The sequence below is a fragment of the Sinohyriopsis cumingii genome, chromosome 17 (assembly GCF_028554795.1).
Source record: "Sinohyriopsis cumingii isolate HCF-2022 chromosome 17, ASM2855479v2, whole genome shotgun sequence".
Lineage (NCBI taxonomy): Eukaryota > Metazoa > Mollusca > Bivalvia > Unionida > Unionidae > Sinohyriopsis > Sinohyriopsis cumingii.
The window spans coordinates 90,007,055-90,031,590 of record NC_142977.1 but is presented as its reverse complement, the minus strand read 5'-3'; the positions used below and the strand labels follow the sequence as shown (position 1 = coordinate 90,031,590).

Below are 24,536 nucleotides of genomic sequence, written 5' to 3'. Positions count from 1 at the left end.
TAAAAAACACGCTGAGAATATTTCAGGTAGGAAACATTATAAGGTCTTTAAGTTTGTTCTTGCTGTCAAAATAAGTGAGTTTTAAGAGCACTCTTGAATGGGATCACTGTATCTTCGTGCCTAAGTTCAGTGGGCAATTCATTCCACGTTGCTGGGCCCTGGTATGCAAAAGAACGTTGTCCATATGACTTCATTTTCATAGTGGGAATAATGAGTACACAATTGTCATAAGAGGAGTGCAAGTATCTTGCTGGTGTGTACACATGGGTGAGGTCAGACAGGTATTTTGGACTGGAGTCCGTCAGTGAAACGTATCACAGAGAACACATTTTGTGTTTGATTCTGGATCAAATGGATAGCCAGTGTAGGGTACAGAGCAGCAGGGAGGTATGTTCTGATCGTGGTACTCTAAGTATGATCCGAGCAGCTGTGTTTTGAACTTTTTGAAGTTTCTGGAGTAGATATTGAGATGAACCAGACAGAATTGAGTTACAAAAGTCTAATCTTGAAAGTACTAATGAACACACAAGTGTTTTAGTGGCATCAACTGAAAGATATATGCAAATGAAGCTGATGCATCTCAGCTCAAGATATGCAGCCTTGTATATGTTTATGACATGTTGGTGCCATGTGAGAGTACTGTCCAGCGTAACACCTAGGTTTCATACTGACTGTGTGAATTTAATGTTGGTGTTGCTGATATTTATTGTTTGAGATAAAGGATGTGAATGAGAAATTCTTTGTGTTGTGATCAGAATGGCCTCAGTTTTATCATCATTCATCTGTAGCTTGTTACATGTCATTCATGATTTCACATCAGAAATGCACCTCTCTACACCTTGGATGGTAGCATCAACTTCAGTCGGGTGGCTAGATTTGTATATCTGGGTGTTGTCAGCGTACAATTGGTGAGATACTGGATGATGATCTATGACACTTGAGAACAGGTGAGTGTAAAGAATGAATAGAACAGGTTCAATAACAGATCCCTGTGTAACACCACAACATAGATTAACTGGGCTGGAGTGTATTCCATTTGAGGACACAATTTGGGTCCTGTTGACCAAGTAGGACTTGAACCTCAGTAAGGATGTATCATGAATGCCAAATACATGCTGGAGACGGTGAAGTAAAATATCATGGTCTATTGTGTCAAATGCTGCAAACAATTCAAGGAGTGTAATCTTTTCGATATTCAAAGCAGAGAGAATGTCATTACCTACTTTTAGAATCAAGTGCTGGGTTACAGAGCCTGGATCTGAATTCAGTTTTTTTTGTAAACAATACTGAATAATCTCTCACAGTAAGCATTAGAATTGTAAAGAACCAATACTCCTTTCATAACCTGACAACGAAGAGGAAATATATATCTTCCAGTTATTGGACCTTTTAGCTGGGAAATAAGGTGGCATTGCACATCAACTCTGTCTGCATGAAGTACATTGCCAGGTAGAACGCCAACTTGATACTTCAGGGGTTCTCCATCTAATTTATCAGCAGCCTTTCCAGCAGCAAGGTGCATCATATGACAGGGACAACATGATATGTACACTGATGAAGACATTTTTCAAAATATAGAATGCAACTCCTTTATGAATTCCAGTTATCACTGATGCATTATCAGCTGAAAACCCCATACAGTTCTGCCAACTTATGTTATTCAAAGCATTATCAAGTAAATAAAAAATGTTTTCTCCAATGGAATCTTGTCAATTCTGGTAATGATAGAAGAGCACTCTGACTTTGCCCTTTTCGTTGTCAAAGTCTCTTACACAGACTGGGTACAACTTTTTGTCATCATAATCACTGCTCCTGTCTGCTGCAATACCAAAATGGCCCAATTTGTATGGCTTCTGCAATTTAAAGCAAATTATCTTCTGCTAAACACCTAACAATATTAGATGATTTTGTTCTTGCAAATGCATATTTTCTGCAATTTCGGAATCAGGAAACATCCGTTTGAACAAAGGACCAATGTAGTCTTCTACTGATAGGGGTAGTCCATGTTCTATTAAATATTGCCTCTGCATTTACTTATAAGTTCTGCTTTAAAAAAGATGTTACAAATTACCTTAGTATTGGAGTTTGTAAAACGAGCTAATTCAAGGTTTCTTTGTTTTACCAACATGACCAATATTAAAATCCTTTCCACACAGAAAGTAAGAATTCTTCTCACCTCTCTTTGGTCTCTTAGAGGGAAGGAATTAACCCTCACTTCTCTTGACAACCATTTCAGCAAAACTTGTGACGGTCAACAGACCTCATCACTTGTACATGCATACAGCCACATAGACAACATCCATGGCAGAGGTTGTTATCTCCCTTGAGGGGAAAGTTCTACATACCAAAATGACTGAAAGGGAACAGGAGAATGAAAGGAATATCAGTCTGATTCCCCAGCCTAGTAGCTTGTCTAAAATTATGCCATATTACTGTGTTTGCTTGTTGGACATTGCTACCCCACTCTCCTGTAGCTGGGTGGGTGGGGGGCACTCGGACCCACCAAGTTGACTGCCCTTGTGACAGAAGCTGCCTTCTTGTTAGAAGACACAAAATCATGTCTTGGGGAGGTGCTGCTCCTCCCTCTTTTTATTTGTGGGAGTGCATTTGAACCCTTGAGAAATATGTTTCTATCTCACATTCAGTAACACTATTTCTCTCTTGGAAGATGCTGTCTCTCCCTATTTTGTTAAGGGAGATGCAGTCAATTTCATCTTGTCTAGGGAAGCTGCCACTCCACCCTCTTTTGTTAGGGGAGATGTAGTCAATTTCATCTTGTCTAGGGAAGCTGCCACTCCACCCTCTTTTGTTAGGGGAGATGCAGTCAATTTCACCTTGTCTAGGGAAGCTGCCACTCCAACCTCTTTTGTTAGGGGAGATGCAGTCAATTTCATCTTGTCTAGGGAAGCTGCCACTCCACCCTCTTTTGTTCTATGACAGCGCATTTGATCCCTGTGGAAATATCTGTTACTACCTCATAGGTAGCACCAATATTTCTTTCTATGTGAGATTTGATTGATCCAGAAGGGGAGAACATACTTCCTTCCCCTAAAGATACATGTTACAGCTATCAGCAAGGCCCCAAGCATCATCTGACCACAGGCAACACAGGGGACATCTGTCCATTCGTGTACATTTTATACACAAATACAATAAACAAAGTAAGTGAGTGTCCCATGGGCCTTTCTTATACTCACACTTACCAACTGTTTGAAACATCTGACAAATAAAAGTCCTGAAACAAGAAACTTAAGTCTGACAAAATAACAGAGAAATGATGATAAAATAACGTGGGTTGCATTGCCACATTGCATCTCTTTACTACTGTTTGTTATGTAATGTAAACAAAAATGTCTGAGTTTATTCGGTTATTCTGTTTACAACTTATAAACACCAGAACATCATCATTGTGTTGGAGTAATGTTATGAAAAAAACAACTAAAACAATTAAGGGGCCTAGAATCTACTAATAATTTTGTAATGAGATTCCATGTTGTGACCACATTATTGCTTTAACCCTTTACCTCATAGAGCAAAGTTACCCAGTGCAGTGTGCTATAAATAGAACACCTGTTACCTATTCGACTCCATAAGCATAGGCCTGCCTGTTAACTGTTAAGCAATATAGTGTATGCTACTTAACAGCAATTTCAGCCATTTTACATTTTTGGTACACATCTATTATGTGTGGAAAAATTTAAGAGTAAAGTCGTACTGTTATAGCTGTGTAATTAATTATTTTTCACGGAAGAATTTTTTATGTGCTTTAAAATCTTGAGAGAACTTGTTCACCATCAAGTCAGTGAGACTGCATGACCAACCGTAGCTGCCATTTCTCCTACTCGAAATTTACAAGTTTTTTGTCTGCGTCTACATCACTAAGTCATCTGAATTTGATAATTGATAAAAACTAATTGCTGCCTACATCAATATCAGAATCTTTACATAATTTACTGAATCTTTCATAGTTGCGATTCTAATCGTGAAAACTTTGTAAGTACTAAATGAAATCCGCAACCTCCATTCTGGAGAGTGGGGATCACGAACCAGTTACTTTGAATAGCAGATATTGACCAGAGCATAAAAGTGACCACGTGATCTGACGTAATTGTCTTTCGCAGAAATGAATGTAGTATTTAATAGGGGGTTTTCCCTGAAGGTGGTGCTATGAAAACCGGCTTAAAATGGCCGATGTTTACAGCAGATGTCAAAAGGCGCTTCCATGTGAATGCAGCTGAGATGTCAAAAGGCGCTTGCATGAGGTAAAGGGTTAATAAACAATAATCACAGTAATATCTGGACCCCCATATTGTAAACCTGTTGTAACTGGAAACTTTTCAAGAACGCAAGTTAGTGAGTACTTATTACTACCACAATGTCCCACACCCTTTACTTTAGGAGGAGAAAGTGGGGGAGGGGGGCTGGTTGCATGAATGAAAGTTATCAATGTTAACCTTATTGATTTTACAAATCTAATAAATATGGACAGAGGTTTAATGTTCACTATAAAGAACTAATAAAGACAAGCCCTGGGTTATTAGCATGAAACCACTGCACTTGTAGACATTTTCTCTTCATAGTGTTTCAATGGTTGTCCAGAAAAGAATGAGGATACTCTATGGAGCATGGGCTGATTACATAGGTCAGACTGGGTTTGATGCACATGTTCTAAGAAATCTCTGAAACTGGGAGTTAGTGCATCTAGCATGGATGAGGTCTTTCCATGCAGAAAGGTAATGCTTAATAAAGATGACAGGTAAACTATTATTAACATTAAAATTATGTATTTTTTGGCACACAGTGATTTAAAAATTATGCTATAAAATATAAAATATGGGTTTTCAAGAAATGAAGAGTTCAAAAATAACCTGATACTGAACCCTATATACTGTATTGAACCTTTAGGTGCATATTAACTGAGTTGCCATATGAAATAATTGGTTACAAACCTGTACTGCCTGTAACTGTACCATACTTTTCATATCCATCTTCATATTATTCTCTGCCACCATTACATTCCGACAGGCAGCTTGATTATTTTCTGAGGAGTCTTCTAAAAAATGATCCTCTTTAAATGCCAATGGTTCACATTGACCAGAATCAAGTGAAGAATCTTCCAATGTTTGAGACCTTTTTGATGACTCATTCACTGTATCTTTCGTTTTTTTCAAAGCTCTATCAGCATTCACAACATCACTCTGGATATTACTGCTTTCCATTCCTAAACTATTAACAATGGTGTCAGAGCCTAAAACATCCAGATTTTTCTTGATACTGTTATCATCCTGTAATTCGTAGCCCCTCTCCATTGTGGGAGATTCTGGCTCAATACTGTTGCTGCAGGCAGTGGAAGTTTTTAATTTCAAATTAACCTCTGGAGCATTTTCTTTTGAGTTTCCAAAATGGCTGTATCTGTAGAAAAAATGCATTTACTAATACCAGAAAAAACCCTGAATGTTATATTAATACCAGAAAAAACCCAGAATGTTATATTAACAACAGAAAAAATAAAATGATATCATGTTAATAGCCAAAAAAGAAATAAGATAGAATTATACTAGTACCAGAAAAAAATTAAAATTATTTTAATAGCAGAAAAAAGATCAATTTACATTATATCAGAAAACAAAATCAATTATAATACCAGAACAAAAATATAATAAAAGTAATTTAATACTGAACAAAATAAAATACAATTATGTTAACATCATAACAAATATGATAATACAGATTATATTCAACAACCAAGTTAGAAATATGGTATTTTTAGGCAATTATAACAAGGTATTGTAAGATACCTGATTTTTAATAGTCTTTGACCACTACCATCAATACCATCATCGTGTAATAATCACTATTTTGCGATGTGCAATAAATTATTTCATGAGGAATTGACCCGTAATATCATCCTTTTATTCTGACATAAATGAAGCAGATGTAGTCAAGATATAAATTTAGCATACACTTAAAAGCTACAACAAATCAGTTTCCACAGAAACTGGCTCAGAGCCATTTTAAATTTCTGGACACAATGATAAAGTAATATTTCAAAGAAATTTTAATAAATTTCATCCAAATGCAAACTAACCATAAAATAAAAAAATTACCAGTAAATTCTTGCTAACCTTACCACTTTTAATCTCCTAGTTTGAATTTATATAAACTGTTTTGCAATATAGGAATATTCTTACATTCCTTAATGTTCAATGACAGGAAGAACACAAGAAAACCTGTCTATCAAGGATACTAATGAGATGCACACAATTTATCTTTTGTTAACAAATGTAATTTATGTATTGATGAAATATGTAAGTCAATATATGAAAATGAAATTCATACAAGTCATATTATCCTTTGTAAACATGTTTGGAAATGAAAAACTCTTGCATTTGAATTTGAGCTGGAGATTTTGTTTCAATCAATCACAAACAACATTACTTCTGAAAGTTTATCTCTGACTCGATGATAGTGGAAACTTAAGCTTTGAATTTATGATTTCCAGGCCAAGAATATTTTATATGATGCATGCATTAGGTAAAATTACCTGTACATTAATTGACAGATAAACACCAAACTTCCAGAATTAATACCTTATTTCCAGAAATTCTTCAGTGTCTCCTTGCCCAAATCTGGTTGTTTTGAGAGTTGGGGAAATGGATCTATTAACATTGTACATAGCTGCTTCTGTCAACCCTGATTCTATCATACCTGGCCGGATAAAAAAACAAAAACTATAGACATCAAGGAGAAAAATCACAGCTTGATTAAATGTTTGTGATAAATCAAAACAATGAAATATTTGATGATTTCAAAGGAAACAAGTGTTTCAAAGAAAACCATATCTTACTTGCAAGCCATATCATAATGTATCATCCACATTTCAAAGACTCTATGTCAAGTTCAAAAGTCATTACATTATGTAACACTTCTGTATGGATTTCACAGAACACTATGTCTTGCTTGCAAGCCATGGCATTATATATCATTTCTGTACGGACTGACCCTAAAGATAACACCCATGATATAGTATACAACATGACTTTTATTGATGTTCTGTAAGTATTCTATGTTTCATCCCTTAATCTCAAATGGCTTTAAACTTATACACAGTGAAAGTGAAAGCATGATGAAAAAAATGTATGCTGACCATCTATGACCGTGACCTTGAAAACAGGACCCCCTGTATGGTATGTGACACAAATTTTAGTAATGTTTACACAAGGTGATAAACTTGAGCAGTTTAAAATCTGCCCCCCTTGCTGACCCTGTGACTAATTTTATTTATTCCATCAGCACCTTCAATCACTGGCTAAATGTCTCTGCATATTAAAGAGAAATTCCAAAGCGAGATACAGTAGTCCCCCTCTTATAAGGCCACCCCTATTGCGGCAGGGAAATGGCCTTATAATGATGGTGGCCTTTCTAGAGGGGGATGACAAATGCGAATAGTAAATACATATGAAGAAAGTCACAAGTACATTTAATTCTAAAACATTAAATATTTTCATTTAAAAATCACATGCATGTTGTGAAATAAATGTAAAACAAACTGTTTCATCATTTTCAAAAGAATGTTATGAATAACCATTGATGTAGTTTTAAAACTGTCTTTATAAATATGTTACAGATCACATCATCTGTCACTTTGTTGGTAACAGTCTAAAAAACAAACCAGTCTCGCCACAATAAAAAATATCCTTGCTGTCATATACCCTGCATATATCATTTAGTCTTTTGTTCCAATCTTCAACAACTTCATTATTATCATCAGTTGATTCTCCACTAAGGACAGAACACTTATTATTGTGTCGGACTTGAAATCTTTGCAACCATCTGTTACTTGTGGTAAAATCATCATATCAAATTTCAACTGACAAAATTGTTGCTTTTTCTTGGATCATTAGACCAGTGTGTGGAATTTTCTTAGCATGTGCAGTGCAAAACCATTCAAAAACCTTGTCATTCAAATCAGAATACAAACATCTCCTGCCTCAGACAATTTCCTTTCTCCATCCATTCCACCTTCCCACTTTTTTCTTTTCCTCGATGACATGTTGTTCTTTTTGCAGTAAGTTAATCAAGTTGCCAACTACAAGACTGATAAAACAATTTTTATGCATTTAAACAAATTGCCATGTGTTTTTAAAGGAAGTGATCCTGTCACATGATTCCTTAGTTGTAGTCCGGTACCCTATTGTTTTTATACATTTCTTTACACTAAGTGAGAGAAGCCAAAATGGCTTTGTTATGTACCATTTAACATCACGAAGATTTGATCTCGCAGCTGTTAGGATTTGTAATCTTGACAATTATTATTATCAGTAGCAAGAGCCTCTAATTATCAAAGTGAACAAGCTCAATATCCTACTAAGGGAAGACACAAAGGCTATCAAACCATTTTCTTGCTGACTTGTGTATTGTACATCAATACCACCACTTCTCAGCTGTTACTACTGTTCAATAATTTTAATCTTAATAATTATCAGAGTGACTAAACCGGACATCTCATGATAACACAGCAGTAAGGCTAATCGGATTACATGTACTTACCCTTTTGTATGGATTAAAATTTGAGTCTTTCTCGGCTTTATGGAATAAATGTGGCTTCTCGTGAGGCATAAATGATATAATATTAACCTCAGTGGTACATGTACTTTAGTCAACTCTTCTTTCAGTAACGAAAACCTGACTTCGGAAAACAAATCGGATTACTCAACACACATTATGAATAAAATACTGGTACTGGATACATATTAAAATAAAATGTGGCCGCTTGTGAGGGGTACATTTTATATTATTGCACTAATATGCTGGCCACTGGTCGGGTTGGTTGGGTGGCCTTTCATGAGGGGTACTTTTGAACACAAACACGTCGGTGCCAATGGATTCTGGCCGCAAGGAGTGGGTGGCTGCTAGTTGGGGGGGGGTGCCATTTAATATTTAGTTAACACTTCAATATCTATCCGTCTCGCTTTCTTCCTGCTCCATATTTTTAGAACTCTACTGAAATCAAAATCTTTAAAAGATATCACCTCTAGTTGTATAAATATTATGTGTTAATTATTTCCTAGTATACTCTGTTCCTTATCTGTATGAATATTTTTCTGTGCTTCCTTCTGAAGGGGCATATGCATAGCTAGCTTTCTTAGCTTTAAGATGTTGGGAAACTGATCTTTGTGGCTGTTATTTACAATTTTCCGGAGCTCACTGATGTTATCTTTTGCACAGAGGTATTCAAACAAATATCTTTACTTCTTAATTTCATTTTTTATCCTTATTTATTAAGTTTATCTTAACCCTGATATGGATATATGGTTTTGTAGCATATGATCCACAGGGCTAAATTGATTGATACAAGAATGAAAATTGCATTCTACTTTTAAATTGTCTCTATTTTAAATATGCTCAGTATTCTGCCCTTTCTACATTTAATTTCAAATATTGTTACAAAGGAGACTGACTGTCATGATATCTATTTTTTTCTATGGAACATGTACTGACTCGTATTTAACACCATTTTTGGACTCAAAATCACTCAAATCTCCATTAACAATTACCCAACTCCAATAATCCAATATACTTCATAACTTTAAATATTGTTGTCATCATTACTATCACCATCCAGTATCTGCTGAACGAAAACATAATGAACCAGGAATCAGACATTTTGGGTTTACTAGGTAGCCCTTATTTTAAACACACATTTGTAAAACATCCTTCATGGAAGGTTCAAACAATGCCATAATGCTTATTTCAGGGCACAATCTGCCAATCAAATTTAGTTTAACAACCATTCCTGTTGTGTTTGAAGAACCCAGATGTGTAAACAGTAGCCTACCCGAAAAACAGATGTCGAGACAAGTACAGTTAAATACAAATTTTATACTTTGCCGAGCACATTTTCATATACAGGCCATTCAACTAATTTGTGGCAGTTCTTGCACATCACTCTTCTCCGAGTGTGCAAATTGTTACAAATTTGGATGACTCATACAATCACACACCCTGACAGCATCTTTAAGTACTACATATCAATGACTTATGCATGAAATTTGTTGCTTTGCTAGTACTTCCTGCTTGTCATGCATGGAATAAGCTACGCAAATTTCTGATCAGTAGTGATTATTTAACCTCGACCAGAACAAGCAATAACCACCGATGAGGTTTTAATGTAAGATATTTCACTGTGTGACACACCGGTAAAGTATAGCTTTCAAATCGATTAAAGATGACAAGATGAAATTCAACACACAAACTTAGCATAAAAGTGGTTATAAAATGATGAGTATAGTCCTTCATTATACACATGGAAAACATCTGGATTGTATCCTATATGCTGAACATGCTGCTGGGTTAAGATAATTAGCATGGAATGGACGTGTGAGTCAGATCATGAAACATGTCACTGTTCATTTGCTGAGGGCGAGCAACTATTCATAATGGTCTTTTTCGTTTTCACTAATAAAAATAAGTGCCTAGGAAATGCTTTTTTAAATGAATTCTATATTTAAAGAATAACAAAGCAAACTAATAATTATTCATGGTTGCTGAAAACTAAAATAACTTACATACAGTATCATTTTGTATCAATTCTCCGTCTCTTGTACTAATATGTGTATTGTTACAGCAAAGGAATTGATGTATCGATATATCGATGAATTGTTTCACCCCTAGCATGCAAACAAACTTGCACCATACCCACAAATCTCACTGCTTCCATAGCATTCAACCTTTCGCCATACTCACACATCTCAATACTACCATAGCATGCAACCTTTCACCATCCCACACATATGACTGCTACCACAGTATGCAAATTACCTTTCACCATACCCACACATATCTAATTGCTACCACAGCATTCAACCTTTTACCATACTCACACATGTCACTGCTACCATAGAATGCAAACTGCCTTTCACCAAATATCACTACTACCATAACATTCAACCTTTCACCATACCCACACATTTCACTGCTACCATAGTATTCAACCTTTCACCATACCCACACATCTCACTGCTACAATAGCATTCAACCTTTCAACATACCCACACATCATACTGCTACCACAGCATTCAACCTTTCACCATACCCACACATTTCACTGCTACCATAGCATTCAACCTTTCACCATACCCACACATCTCACTGCTACAATAGCATTCAACCTTTCCCCATACCCACACATCACACTGCTACCATAGCTTTCAACCTTTCACCATACCCACACATCTCACTGCTACCATAGTATGCAACCTTTCATCATAACCCTCATGTCTCTCTGCTACCATAGCATTCAACCTTTCACCAAATCCCCACATCTCACTACTACCACAGCATTCAACCTTTCACCATACCCACACATCTCATTGCTACCATAGTATGCAACTTTTCACTATACCAACATCTCAGATACCATAGTATGCAACCTTTCATCATACCCTCATGTCTCTCTGCTACCATAGCATTCAACCTTTCACCATACCCCCACATCTCACTACTACCACAGCATTCAACCTTTCACCATACCCACACATCTCACTGCTACAATAACATTCAACCTTTCACCATACCCACACATCTCACTGCTACAATAGCATTCAACCTTTCACCATACCCACACATCTCACTGCTACAATAGCATTCAACCTTTCAACATACCCAGACATCATACTGCTACCATAGCATTCAACCTTTCACCATACCCACACATTTCACTGCTACCATAGCATTCAACCTTTCACCATACCCACACATCTCACTGCTACAATAGCATTCAACCTTTCCCCATACCCACACATCACACTGCTACCATAGCTTTCAACCTTTCGCCATACCCACACATCTCACTGCTACCATAGTATGCAACTTTTCACTATACCAACATCTCAGATACCATAGTATGCAACCTTTCATCATACCCTCATGTCTCTCTGCTACCATAGCATTCAACCTTTCACCATACCCCCACATCTCACTACTAGCACAGCATTCAACCTTTCACCATACCCACACATCTCACTACTACCACAGCATTCAACCTTTCACCATGCCCACACATCTCACTGCTACCATAGTATGCAACTTTTCACTATACCAACATCTCTGATACCATAGTATGCAACCTTTCATCATACCCTCATGTCTCTCTGCTACCATAGCATTCACCATACCCCCACATCTCACTACTACCACAGCATTCAACCTTTCACCATACCCACACATCTCACTGCTACCATAGCATGCATGCTGTCTTTCACTATACCCACACATTTCAATGCTACCATAGCATGTCACCTTTCACCATACCCACACATCTCACTACTACCTTAGCATTCAACCTTTCACCATACCCACACATCTCACTACTACCATAGCATTCAACCTTTCACCATACCCACACATCTCACTGCTATCATAGCATGCAATCTTACACTATATCAACATCTTACAGATACCATAGTATGCAACCTTTCACCATACCCTCATGTCTCCCTGCTACCTTACCATGCAAACTGCTTTTCACCATACCCAGACATAAGTCACTGCTACCACAGCATGCAACCTTTCAACATACCCAAATATCTCACTGCTACAGAGCATGCAACCTTTCACCATACCCACACATCTCACTGCTACCATAGCATGCATGCTGTCTTTCACTATACCCACACATCTCAATGCTACCATAGCATGTCACCTTTCACCATACCCACACATCTCAATGCTACCATAGCATTCAACCTTTCACCATACCCACACATCTCACTACTACCATAGCATTCAACCTTTCACCATACCCACACATCTCACTGCTATCATAGCATGCAATCTTACACTATATCAACATCTTACAGATACCATAGTATGCAACCTTTCACCATACCCTCATGTCTCCCTGCTACCTTACCATGCAAACTGCTTTTCACCATACCCAGACATAAGTCACTGCTACCACAGCATGCAACCTTTCAACATACCCAAATATCTCACTGCTACAGAGCATGCAACCTTCCTCCTTACCCACACATCTCACTGCTACCATAGCATGCATGCTGTCTTTCACTATACCCACACATCTCAATGCTACCATAGCATGTCACCTTTCACCATACCCACACATCTCACTACTACCATAGCATTCAACCTTTCACCATACCCACACATCTCACTACTACCATAGCATTCAACCTTTCACCATACCCACACATCTCACTGCTATCATAGCATGCAATCTTACACTATATCAACATCTTACAGATACCATAGTATGCAACCTTTCACCATACCCTCATGTCTCTCTGCTACCTTACCATGCAAACTGCTTTTCACCATACCCAGACATAAGTCACTGCTACCACAGCATGCAACCTTCAACATACCCAAATATCTCACTGCTACAGAGCATGCAACCTTTCACCATACCCACACATCTCACTGCTACCATAGCATGCATGCTGTCTTTCACTATACCCACACATCTCAATGCTACCATAGCATGTCACCTTTCACCATACCCACACATCTCAATGCTACCATAGCATTCAACCTTTCACCATACCCACACATCTCAATGCTACCATAGCATGTCACCTTTCACCATACCCACACATCTCACTACTACCATAGCATTCAACCTTTCACCATACCCACACATCTCACTACTACCATAGCATTCAACCTTTCACCATACCCACACATCTCACTGCTATCATAGCATGCAATCTTACACTATATCAACATCTTACAGATACCATAGTACGCAACCTTTCACCATACCCTCATGTCTCCCTGCTACCTTACCATGCAAACTGCTTTTCACCATACCCAGACATAAGTCACTGCTACCACAGCATGCAACCTTTCAACATACCCAAATATCTCACTGCTACAGAGCATGCAACCTTTCACCATACCCACACATCTCACTGCTACCATAGCATGCATGCTGTCTTTCACTATACCCACACATCTCAATGCTACCATAGCATGTCACCTTTCACCATACCCACACATCTCAATGCTACCATAGCATTCAACCTTTCACCATACCCACACATCTCACTACTACCATAGCATTCAACCTTTCACCATACCCACACATCTCACTGCTATCATAGCATGCAATCTTACACTATATCAACATCTTACAGATACCATAGTATGCAACCTTTCACCATACCCTCATGTCTCCCTGCTACCTTACCATGCAAACTGCTTTTCACCATACCCAGACATAAGTCACTGCTACCACAGCATGCAACCTTTCAACATACCCAAATATCTCACTGCTACAGAGCATGCAACCTTCCTCCTTACCCACACATCTCACTGCTACCATAGCATGCATGCTGTCTTTCACTATACCCACACATCTCAATGCTACCATAGCATGTCACCTTTCACCATACCCACACATCTCACTACTACCATAGCATTCAACCTTTCACCATACCCACACATCTCACTACTACCATAGCATTCAACCTTTCACCATACCCACACATCTCACTGCTATCATAGCATGCAATCTTACACTATATCAACATCTTACAGATACCATAGTATGCAACCTTTCACCATACCCTCATGTCTCCCTGCTACCTTACCATGCAAACTGCTTTTCACCATACCCAGACATAAGTCACTGCTACCACAGCATGCAACCTTTCAACATACCCAAATATCTCACTGCTACAGAGCATGCAACCTTTCACCATACCCACACATCTCACTGCTACCATAGCATGCATGCTGTCTTTCACTATACCCACACATCTCAATGCTACCATAGCATGTCACCTTTCACCATACCCACACATCTCAATGCTACCACAGCATTCAACCTTTCACCATACCCACACATTTCACTGCTACTGTAGCATGCAACCTTTCACCATAAGCAAACCTTTTTGTATAACACTATCATATTACACTAGTGTAAAATGAATGATAGGAAACATCATCTCTGTAGAAGTATTTGCTTAACACCAGTGCACCATTTTTTGGATTACCAACTATCTGGGTAATGTTTTAAAAACATCATTCTCAGAACTTGTGAATATTTGCTGAAACCTGAGATAGTTGTAAATGTTGCATCAAGATTATAATTTTTATCATTTTTTATTATGCTGTGTAATATCTATAAAGCTGATCAAATTTGAAGACACAACCATCACACCACTACCTTAAATTCAAAGAAGGCATGCATATGTCTTCTCAACCACACCTGTTGTCATGACAACCATAACCAATGTACTGTTCTTGCAACAGACAAAATCTGATTTAATAGTAGAAGTATGGGAATATATAAGTTTAAATGTTTTAGTATTCATTATGACATCGGTACTAACATATTATTAAAACCCATTATATTAATGTAGGCAAAAGACTTACAATAGAATGTATGCAATGACAGGGGTCAAGAGACTGACACACTGTTGATCAGCAGTGCATTAAATGCATTTTGTATTACTCAGAGACACAATATAACAACCAGAGTAGATCTGGGAAAGATCAGAACAAACAACTCACTAGGCAGCTTTGCACACTAACCCCTGAACTGTCACAGCCAGAACAAAAGAACATTCCCAACTGGCTGTTTCTCATACACTGAAGGCATGTATTTAAATTATGCTGTGCTTTCAATATGCATCCATCACCCTGAACACTTACCTGGAAAAAGTGATAACACTGATAGCAAGGTGTTCACTATTTTTTTAACAGGTCCACCGGTGAACAAAACCTATAAATAAAAGACAATAATTTATAGTAACAAATCTCCAGAGTTCATTTTCATTAAATGTTTTTGTTCATGACTTTACTCATTTCACCCAGAAACATTAAATACAAATATATCTGCTGCTAATATTTCCTGAAAAATTTGCAAAGCTGCTGGATATTGATGAAATACATCATAAAAACATTAGAGGTGTTTATATAGGATAAATAATACAATCCTGATATATCTGATGAATTTATGTACATGAACATGCCCTTTTTATACAATCCATATTTGCCGTTTCACTGAGGTGTTATCCATTCATTATTAATTGTATAAATATTATACAGATATCCCGAAATGGTCATACTTGCAAGACATTCTCCAACAAATGAGTTCAATGACTGATTGCAAATTTGACTTAACAGTCATTGGATAAGAGGCCCATAATTATCTGTCTGTCTATCCATCTATCATTTTCCCAGCATAAAAAGGAAATTGTTTACACAACCAGGTCCTGGATCTCTCCCAGCCCCTTGTCCTTTATGCATAACTTAAAAACTGTTTAGAGCCCTACCCTTCTAGTATATACACTTACTTGACATAACAAGGGAAGGTAATCTGTGCAGTCAGTATGGATTCCTGGGCTTGTTTTATACGATAGCAGATTTGTATAGAAATATAATCTATTCATGTGAGAATTCTTTCTATAAAAGTCTGTCAAGTAGTTTCTGAAAAGAAGTAAATCAAAGATTGTCCAGTAGTAATGAAAGTAATATTTAATGGTGAATTGGTACCAAATGTACCAATCTGGAAAACCCTTATTACCAAAATGCTTTCTTTCAAATCTAGTCAATTTCTTCAGAGCAGTTTCTGTATAAATTTGAAAGTATTTATGTCAAATTTTGGTGAAATTTTGTTTTGCAGTTTTTCAAAAGTCATTTAAAAGTTTTTCTGTTTTTATTAACAGTGGCCAACTTCATTACTGGATTATTTAAATTTTATTTTTAAGGCCTTCTTGTCAAAATGCTTTCTGTTAAAATTGGTTAAATTCTGCTGTGAATTTCATTTAGAAAAAGTCATTTCAACAAATCTGAAAGACCTTCATTCTAGGATGCTCTCAGTCAAATTTGGTTAAATTCTGCTAAACTGTTTTTATATTGTTAGCAACAGTAGCCATAACTGATGGTGAAGTGGCATCATTTGAATAAATTTGAAAGACCTCAATGCCAGGATCATTTCTGTCAAATTCTGAGTAGTAGTTTCTCAGATGAATTTATATAAACATTTATCTATTTGTATTAATCGTTTTTATATCTGATCAATGAATGGCATCATCAAAATAAACTAAAAGAGCTTAATGCTAGGACAATTTCGTTGAAATTAAGGTAAATGTGTTTAAGATATGAAAGCTGCAGACAGCAACTGTGAAACAAAAACTTGAATAATCCACTACAAAAGATGAATGGTGCACAACAAATGAAGAACTATACCGTAAGCCCGCTAAGCATTATATAATGTGAGAAAACAGCTGAAGCAATAGCAAATCTTAAACTGAAAATTTCACATTTTCTGGAATAATTTAATTTATAATACGTATCAGTAATTAAAAAATGCCAACATCTGCCTGTCCAAATGGCCCCTTGCTAGCTCATTGGGTGCACATAATCATTCAATGCAGTAATTCAATAATTATGGTTTCCTAATTATTTAAACAACAAACAAACCATAGGACTGTGCAAATGTGAACAACATGTCCTAATCTGCCCCAGGCTCTTTACTTTGGATGTTTCTACTAAGTTAAGTTCCTCATACCATGTGATGTGTAGCTGTGTAGTAGTACTTACAATACTAAAACAACATAACTGCAGTTAAAGATATAATGAGAACCAAAGTGACCAGGAGCAACAACGCTAATCTTTATTATCGTCTACAATTTACTACTTTGGGAACTAGTCACAATCAGAATCAACCAAATATGTTTGCTGGTTATTATATACTTTTAAGGTCTTACAACTAAAAGAAAAAAATTATATTTTTTAAATTATAAGAACAGAATAAAACAATGCTGTATGGTAATAATCTATCCTAAATTATTTTATGAAAGAATATATTTGTGAAATAATAAGTTGAGATGGGGAAAAAAGAATAATGAATGGATAAAACTCATACAGTAGCAACAGCAAAATTGGAGAAAAAAAACCCCAGATTTTCCAATACATCAATTATGGAATATATGTCATTTTCCTATTGGACACCTCTACTCCATTCGCATGGAAGCACCTTTTGACATCTCTACTGCATTCGCATGGAAGCGCCTTTTGACGTCTGCTGTAAACATCAGCCATTTTAAGCTGGATTTCATAGAGCCACCTTTGGGGAAAACACCCTATTAAATAATACATTCATTTCTGCGAATGACAATTACGTCAGATCACGTGGTCACTGTTTATGCTCTGGTCAACATCTGCTATTTAAAGTAACTGGTTTGTAATCTCCACTCTCCAAAATGGAGGTCGCTGATTTCATTTAGTACTTACGAAGTTTTCATGACTAGAATCACAACTATGAAAGCTTCAATAACTTAGGTAAAGGCTCTGATATTGATGTAGGCAGCAATTAGTTTTTATCAATTATCAAATTCAGATGACTTAGTGATGTAGACGCAGACAAAAACTTGTAAATTTCAAGTAGGAGAAATGGCAGCTATGGTTGGTCACACGGTCTCACTGACTTGACGATGAACGAGTTCTCTCAAGATTTTAAAGCACATAAAAAATTCTTCCGTGAAAAGTAATTACACAGCTATAATGATCGGACTTTAGTCTTACATTTTTCCACACATAATAGATGTGTACCAAAAGTGTAAAATAGTTAAAATTGCTGTTAAAAGTAACATACACTACACTTCTTAACAGTTAACAGGCAGGCCTATGGGTATGGAGTCGAATAGGTAACAGGTGTTCTATTTATTGCACACTGCACTGGGTAACTTTGCTCTATGAGGTAAAGGGTTAAAAAAAACATATGACTGGTCATCAGTGTAGACATTACATACAAAACCAATTCAAGCATGTGTGTCATTTATGGCTTAGTTTAGAAACCATGAAGCCTGCCTGTTCTCATTAAACAATGCATCAAAGAGTCAACATGGATTAGTAAATTCATGGGCATCGGGCAACAAAAACAAACCCATTAGTGGGGGCCATTACGTACTATGGATAATATTATTAACAATTATCACCTAGTCACCTTTAAATCTCTGATAAGCATCAAAACAACTTTAACAAGCTGACTCTTTTGAATTGGCAAGTTCAATTTGGAGCTACCCATCGTTAGGTTAAGTTCTGCTCAGTTACTCAAGACTAGGTAAAGATCAAGACAAGAAAAGAAGAAAGAACCACAACAAATAGGTCACCTTTATTAAAGAATATAAACAACTAAATCTGTCATGTTAATGTTAGCACCTAGATAAAAAAAAATAAACATATATACTGACATACATCCAAAACTGAACATTGGTTTTTAATGATTTAAACTGAACAAGCTGCCAGCTCTGACCCATACTTTGTTCTACAATTATTCTCTGTTGCTGCCAAAATAACAAACGGGCATATGTTTGATTGTCCAAAGTTTCACGGTGACTGCAATAACACATGTATCCTTCATGAAAACAAGCTGGCTACAATCTTCAATAAACGTAGCACACCCTTCATCAAAGGAAGTCAGTACCAAACATGAATAAAAGCAATGGCATCTCAATGATTGTTGAATTTTTCAAAGTGATTGGAACAAGTTTATTCTGACATGAAAGTTTCCATATTGCAGGAGAAAAGTAGCTTATGTTTACAATGGCAACTAACAGTGAAGAAAAATAACCCACAAATTAAATTAGCAATCCTTTAAAACTAGATATCTGGCCATCAAGATAATTGCAGGTGGGACATCTTGCAAAGAAGTTTTGGTAAAGTGTTATTTTGTTCCTGTTTTATTTCCCTATGAATAGTCTCATCCTCATGGTAGCCTCAGCAAGACAATAGTTTTCTGATGCAGACCAGAATCTAGGCCAATTTAAGTACCTGTACTTGTAGCATGTAAACAACAACCATACATCCTCATGCTAATAGTGAGAATGAACATTACATTCAATTATTTAGTGACACGTGTTTGTTGACAATGGAATATAGATCAAACAGGGATTACCATTTTTTATATACAGTGCAGTGTTAATTGTTTTTTTCTCATGGGATTAGACTGATATATGAATTTTCTAACATGTGACCTAAACTCAAGTTCATAGTTGTTTCATATACAAGTACAGTATTAAACATATTATGGATTGTACTAAACAAATGAAAGTTGTCACTATACAATTTTTTATCAGACTAGTTTTAAACTTTTGTCTTTTTTAAATCAAAATTAAATAAAAATACTTGTTTTACTTCAAGGCAACACATCATCATATAACCTAACGATAACATCATTACAGCAATGGGGGGGGGGATTTATTTACATGTTTGATTTCAGACAATAAATTAAGAAATTTAGCATGTTTTTGGACAACAAAAAAGTAATTACTTTTTAACGTCTGAAAACATGCTGTAAATATGGTAACTCAGTCCACTTCAAATGTGACTATAATGCTGTACCATAGTTATGCCAATGCCCTCGGAAACCAATTTTTCTTAGTAAAATTTTTCTTCTTTTTCTTCAAGAATACTTACCCAATCATAACACCTAAGAAGAACTACTATTACCTTGCAAATCCAGCCCTCCCAGATACTACTTTTAGCTAAAGGGTGTTAAAAATGGTCTGCCAATCTAGGCGTTGGTCAGCCAGAGTGATCCCCCCTTGGTATAAGGATTGGTGGCATAATGTGGCGCTCTACAGTTTTGTAATTTGCATAGGGTTACAATTTTAAGGAAAAAGAATTTCCCAGGATTTCTTCACTGGTTATACTGGCTATATAATAAAGACTTTGTATATCTTAGGTGCTGTTAAAAGAACTTTTAATTCCCTTTATTTTGATATATGATTGATGGGTGTAATTTAGGTTCTAGAGTATACAGCTTGGGCTCACTTATGATGTGCCCGTATAAAAAACTGCTAGCTCCGCATGGTCATTTTCACTTCCTGGACTTCAGAGGTAAATTGTAGAAAAAAGAGCCGATAACTTTTTTTACTTTTCAGATATTTTTGTAATTGGTTCATTGCACTTTCAGTAAATGCTATTGTCTACTTCAGCAAAATTCGTTTTCCCTATATTAATAACTGCTAAAGTTAGTGTACTTTTGATTAATTCTGGTTAATTTGTCAAGCACAGGGGAGCATCCATTTTGTTGTACCGTGTGCTTAGATCATGTACAATTTCCACAAGTACAGTATCCAAAGAAATGTCAGCCACATTACATAAAAGTAACATAGAGGTATGCCAACATTATCTCCACTGTGCATGTTACAAATGCAAACAACTTCACCTTACCTAGGTCACTCTCTCAAAAGTACAAAATAACTGGTGAGCGCCCCCTAACCTGTGAACCTGTAAGTTACTACTGCAGCGTAAGGCACGTTCTCTATGGATGTAACTGTGGGGAGGCTGGGAGGGTGTATGTGTACTATGATTGGGGAAATATGTTTGAAGAAACATAATTTTACTAGAAAAAATTGGTTTCTTCTTCAAATAAGTTACCCAATCATAATACATCAAGAGAATAAGAGGTTGAGGGAGGTATATCCCCTTACCCCAAAAGATACCATCTCCGGTCCCCTAAGGTATGTAAGACAGCTTCTAGGTAAGCCGACTAGATTCAAATAAGGAAACAGTTCCCCCTACAAAATCCAGCGGAAGTTGTGAAGCCACTTCTTAACAAGCTGTCGAGCAACCTGGAAGTATGACCTGTTGAGCTGCAGATATAGGTCAAACCAGTTCGAATTGGGCTGATTGGGTTGATAGATCTTGGAGATACATGCAAGAGAATGTGGACTCCATACTCCATCCCATGCATGGAATGCTCTCAGCTGGATAACAGTTCCGTTTGAATGCTATGCTGGGGGCAACTGCTCTAACCTCACGAGCCGAAATGCATGATAAGTTCTTCATGCTGGGGTTATTTCTCAATATGCAAAGCGAATAACCCATTCAATCCAGGATGGGTCTTGTAGGTGGCCTTGAACTAATGTGTCAAGACTGGACATGACAAACGTCTGGTTACCCAAGGAAGGCAACCTGTTCTTGGCAATGAAAGATGATGCCATCATCAGTGAGACAGACCTGTCTAGACAGAACTGCATGAGATTCGGGTCTGCTGATACAGCACATATTCACTAAATCTGCCCACCATCGTTAATGCCATGAGAAAGCATATCTTTTATGAAAGGCATACCAGAGAAGCCCTTGAAAGTGGTTCAGAAGGTGCCTTGTTTAGTCAGGTTCTACTTGGGAAACGGGCTAATATTTCTGGCTAAGGTTACTCAAAGAGAAAGTTTTATTATTCCTTGTTTTGTCCAATATCCTCTCTTCTGTGACGAAAAAAGGTGTCAGCAATCATGGAGGGGTAACCTTTTATAGTACTCAGTGCTAACTTTCTCTCTTTGAAGAGCCAGAGGAGGAAATTAGCTATTTGCAGTATAGATACCTCGAGAGGTAGGATGTATTTGTTGGGCATCTTTGGGTGAAAATGTGTCATTTCATTCGTAATGCTTTCATTGTGGACGGCGTTCTTGTTTGAGTGATTCTCTCCATGACTGATTGTGAGAATTGATTATTAATGAGGGCCTGTTTCATATGATCCACATGTGCAGGTTCAGTAGCTCTGGAAGTGGATGAAACAACTGCCATTGAAGTTGTCTGAGTAAATGAGAGAAAATCCAAATTTTACGAGGAGTTTCAAATGCAAGATAGATCAATGACTTTCTTCCATCTGAATGGTGCAATGAGGATGAGACAACACTCTGATTCTCTTGCTTTCTTTATCACTTTTGGAATCACAGATGTTGAAAACATATGCATCCAGGCCATTCCAAGCTATTGATAGAAAGTTGTCTTTCCCAGGCTTTTGGGTCCAGGACTGGAGACAAAGTCTGGGAGTTTGGTATTAAACCTTCTTGCAAACAGGTCCACCAACAGCTGGTCCCATCAGGTACATATCTGAGTGAAAATCGAGGGACGGAGAGACTATTCCATCTGTATTAGGTGATTGTTCCAGGACAATGAATCAGCTAGTATTATTAGGTGAACCAGGATATGATGAACTTGTTTATGGATTTGTTGTAGACAACACACTTTAGAAAGCCCCACACCATGATGCAAAGGTCTTGTGACTTGATTCCTCATCATTTGAGACAAGTCACCACTGAAGAGTTGTCGGATAGATCTTTCCATTGAAATTTTCCTGTCACCAGTGAAAGGCTTTCATAATGGCATTCATCTCCACAATATCAATATGCAGATGTCACTCCTGAAAAGAACATCCACTGACTGCTTTCCAAAAGGTAGTAGGTGGGCTCCCCAAATTCTGCACTTCCATAGGTACAGACTGTAATCTCTGATGGTTGTACTCAGTGAGGTATACCCACCATGAGTCAAATTAGGCTGCTCCAATTCTGCAGATGGTGAGGGGTTGGTCCAGTTGGCAAACTTTTGGTCTCCATTGGGACAGAAGAATCATTTGCAATGGACACATATAAAGGTGGCCTAAGACAATGAGGTCCACTGTCACACTGATCAAGCTTAGTAGGCAAAGCAATTCCTGTGAGGAAAGAAAATAAGCCACCATGATTCAGATTTTCAATGCCCATTACTGTGAGTCTTAGATGAACTATGTTTACCAGTGTATTGAACTCCATACCTAGATGAACAAATTGTTGAGATGTACTAGGCCTGGTTTTCCTTGTTGACGTGAAAGCCCAGATTGGTATGCAGCAAAACAAGGGTTATCATGTTGTGTTGTAAGATATCATGCACCTGATGTTTCTGCAGGATGTTGTCCAGATAACTTTATAATGCTGCTATAGAAATGGTCCAGACATGTATCATTACTCAGTCTATCAGATGAAAGAAGACCCAGGGGCTGATGTTGGGTTCAAATGGGTTTGCTCAAAATAGGTATATGATGTCATTGTATGCAAATTGCAGGAAATTCCTGGAAGCCTCATGAATAGGGGCATAAAGATACACATCTTTTAAGTCCACATCGATTGTGAAGTCTCCCTCTTGGCCAGCATTCAAAATATGCCATTATGTTGCCACTGAGAACAAAGAGGCAATAATGAATTGATTGAGAGTGTTTAGATTGATGGCATAATGCCATTTGCCTTTTGAGACAAAGAAAGGCTGGAATGAAACACAGGAGAATTAGTTTCGAATGAAAGGACCCTCTTTGTTTTATCCACTTTGATTTGAGCTGTGACCTTAACTGGGAGGAGATTTCTACAGGATGGTTTTCAGAGATACGAGTCATATATGTGGCCCTTGTTTCCTTTTGTTGAATTCCCATAATGTCATAATCGACTCTTGTTGCAGGGGTGTGATTACTGGTGTCCTTGGTGGCTTCTGTACAGACATTTTCAATCTAGCCAATAAATAGAAGGTTAGAGAATAAAGGCTCTGCTTGTTGTTTGGCATTACAGTGATCCTTAAGGAAATTGGAGATAGAAAGCACGGAGTTGAGCCATGTGTAAAATGTACCTACTGTTACGGCACTGGGAAAGTGTGTTGCTCTGCTCAGTACTTGGGCCATTCTTGATGCTGACTCCCCTGCATGCCCAGAGAAATTCGGAGTGGGAAAGGATAAACTCTGCCTCTTGGAAGAT

The 24,536-nt window shown here is 37.2% G+C and overlaps 1 protein-coding gene across 1 annotated transcript in view; it reads right to left on the bottom strand.

The window, feature by feature from the left end:
• Window positions 1-24,536, bottom strand: part of LOC149779396 (late secretory pathway protein AVL9 homolog) — a 162,040-nt gene that overhangs the window by 87,789 nt on the left and 49,715 nt on the right. The window contains exons 7-9 of the mRNA XM_089940061.1: window positions 15,679-15,748; window positions 6,591-6,708; window positions 4,950-5,412 (exon numbers count right to left, since the gene is read on the bottom strand). Coding sequence (XP_089796187.1) covers window positions 4,950-5,412; window positions 6,591-6,708; window positions 15,679-15,748 — 651 coding nt within the window. The remainder of the gene's footprint in view (window positions 1-4,949; window positions 5,413-6,590; window positions 6,709-15,678; window positions 15,749-24,536) is intronic.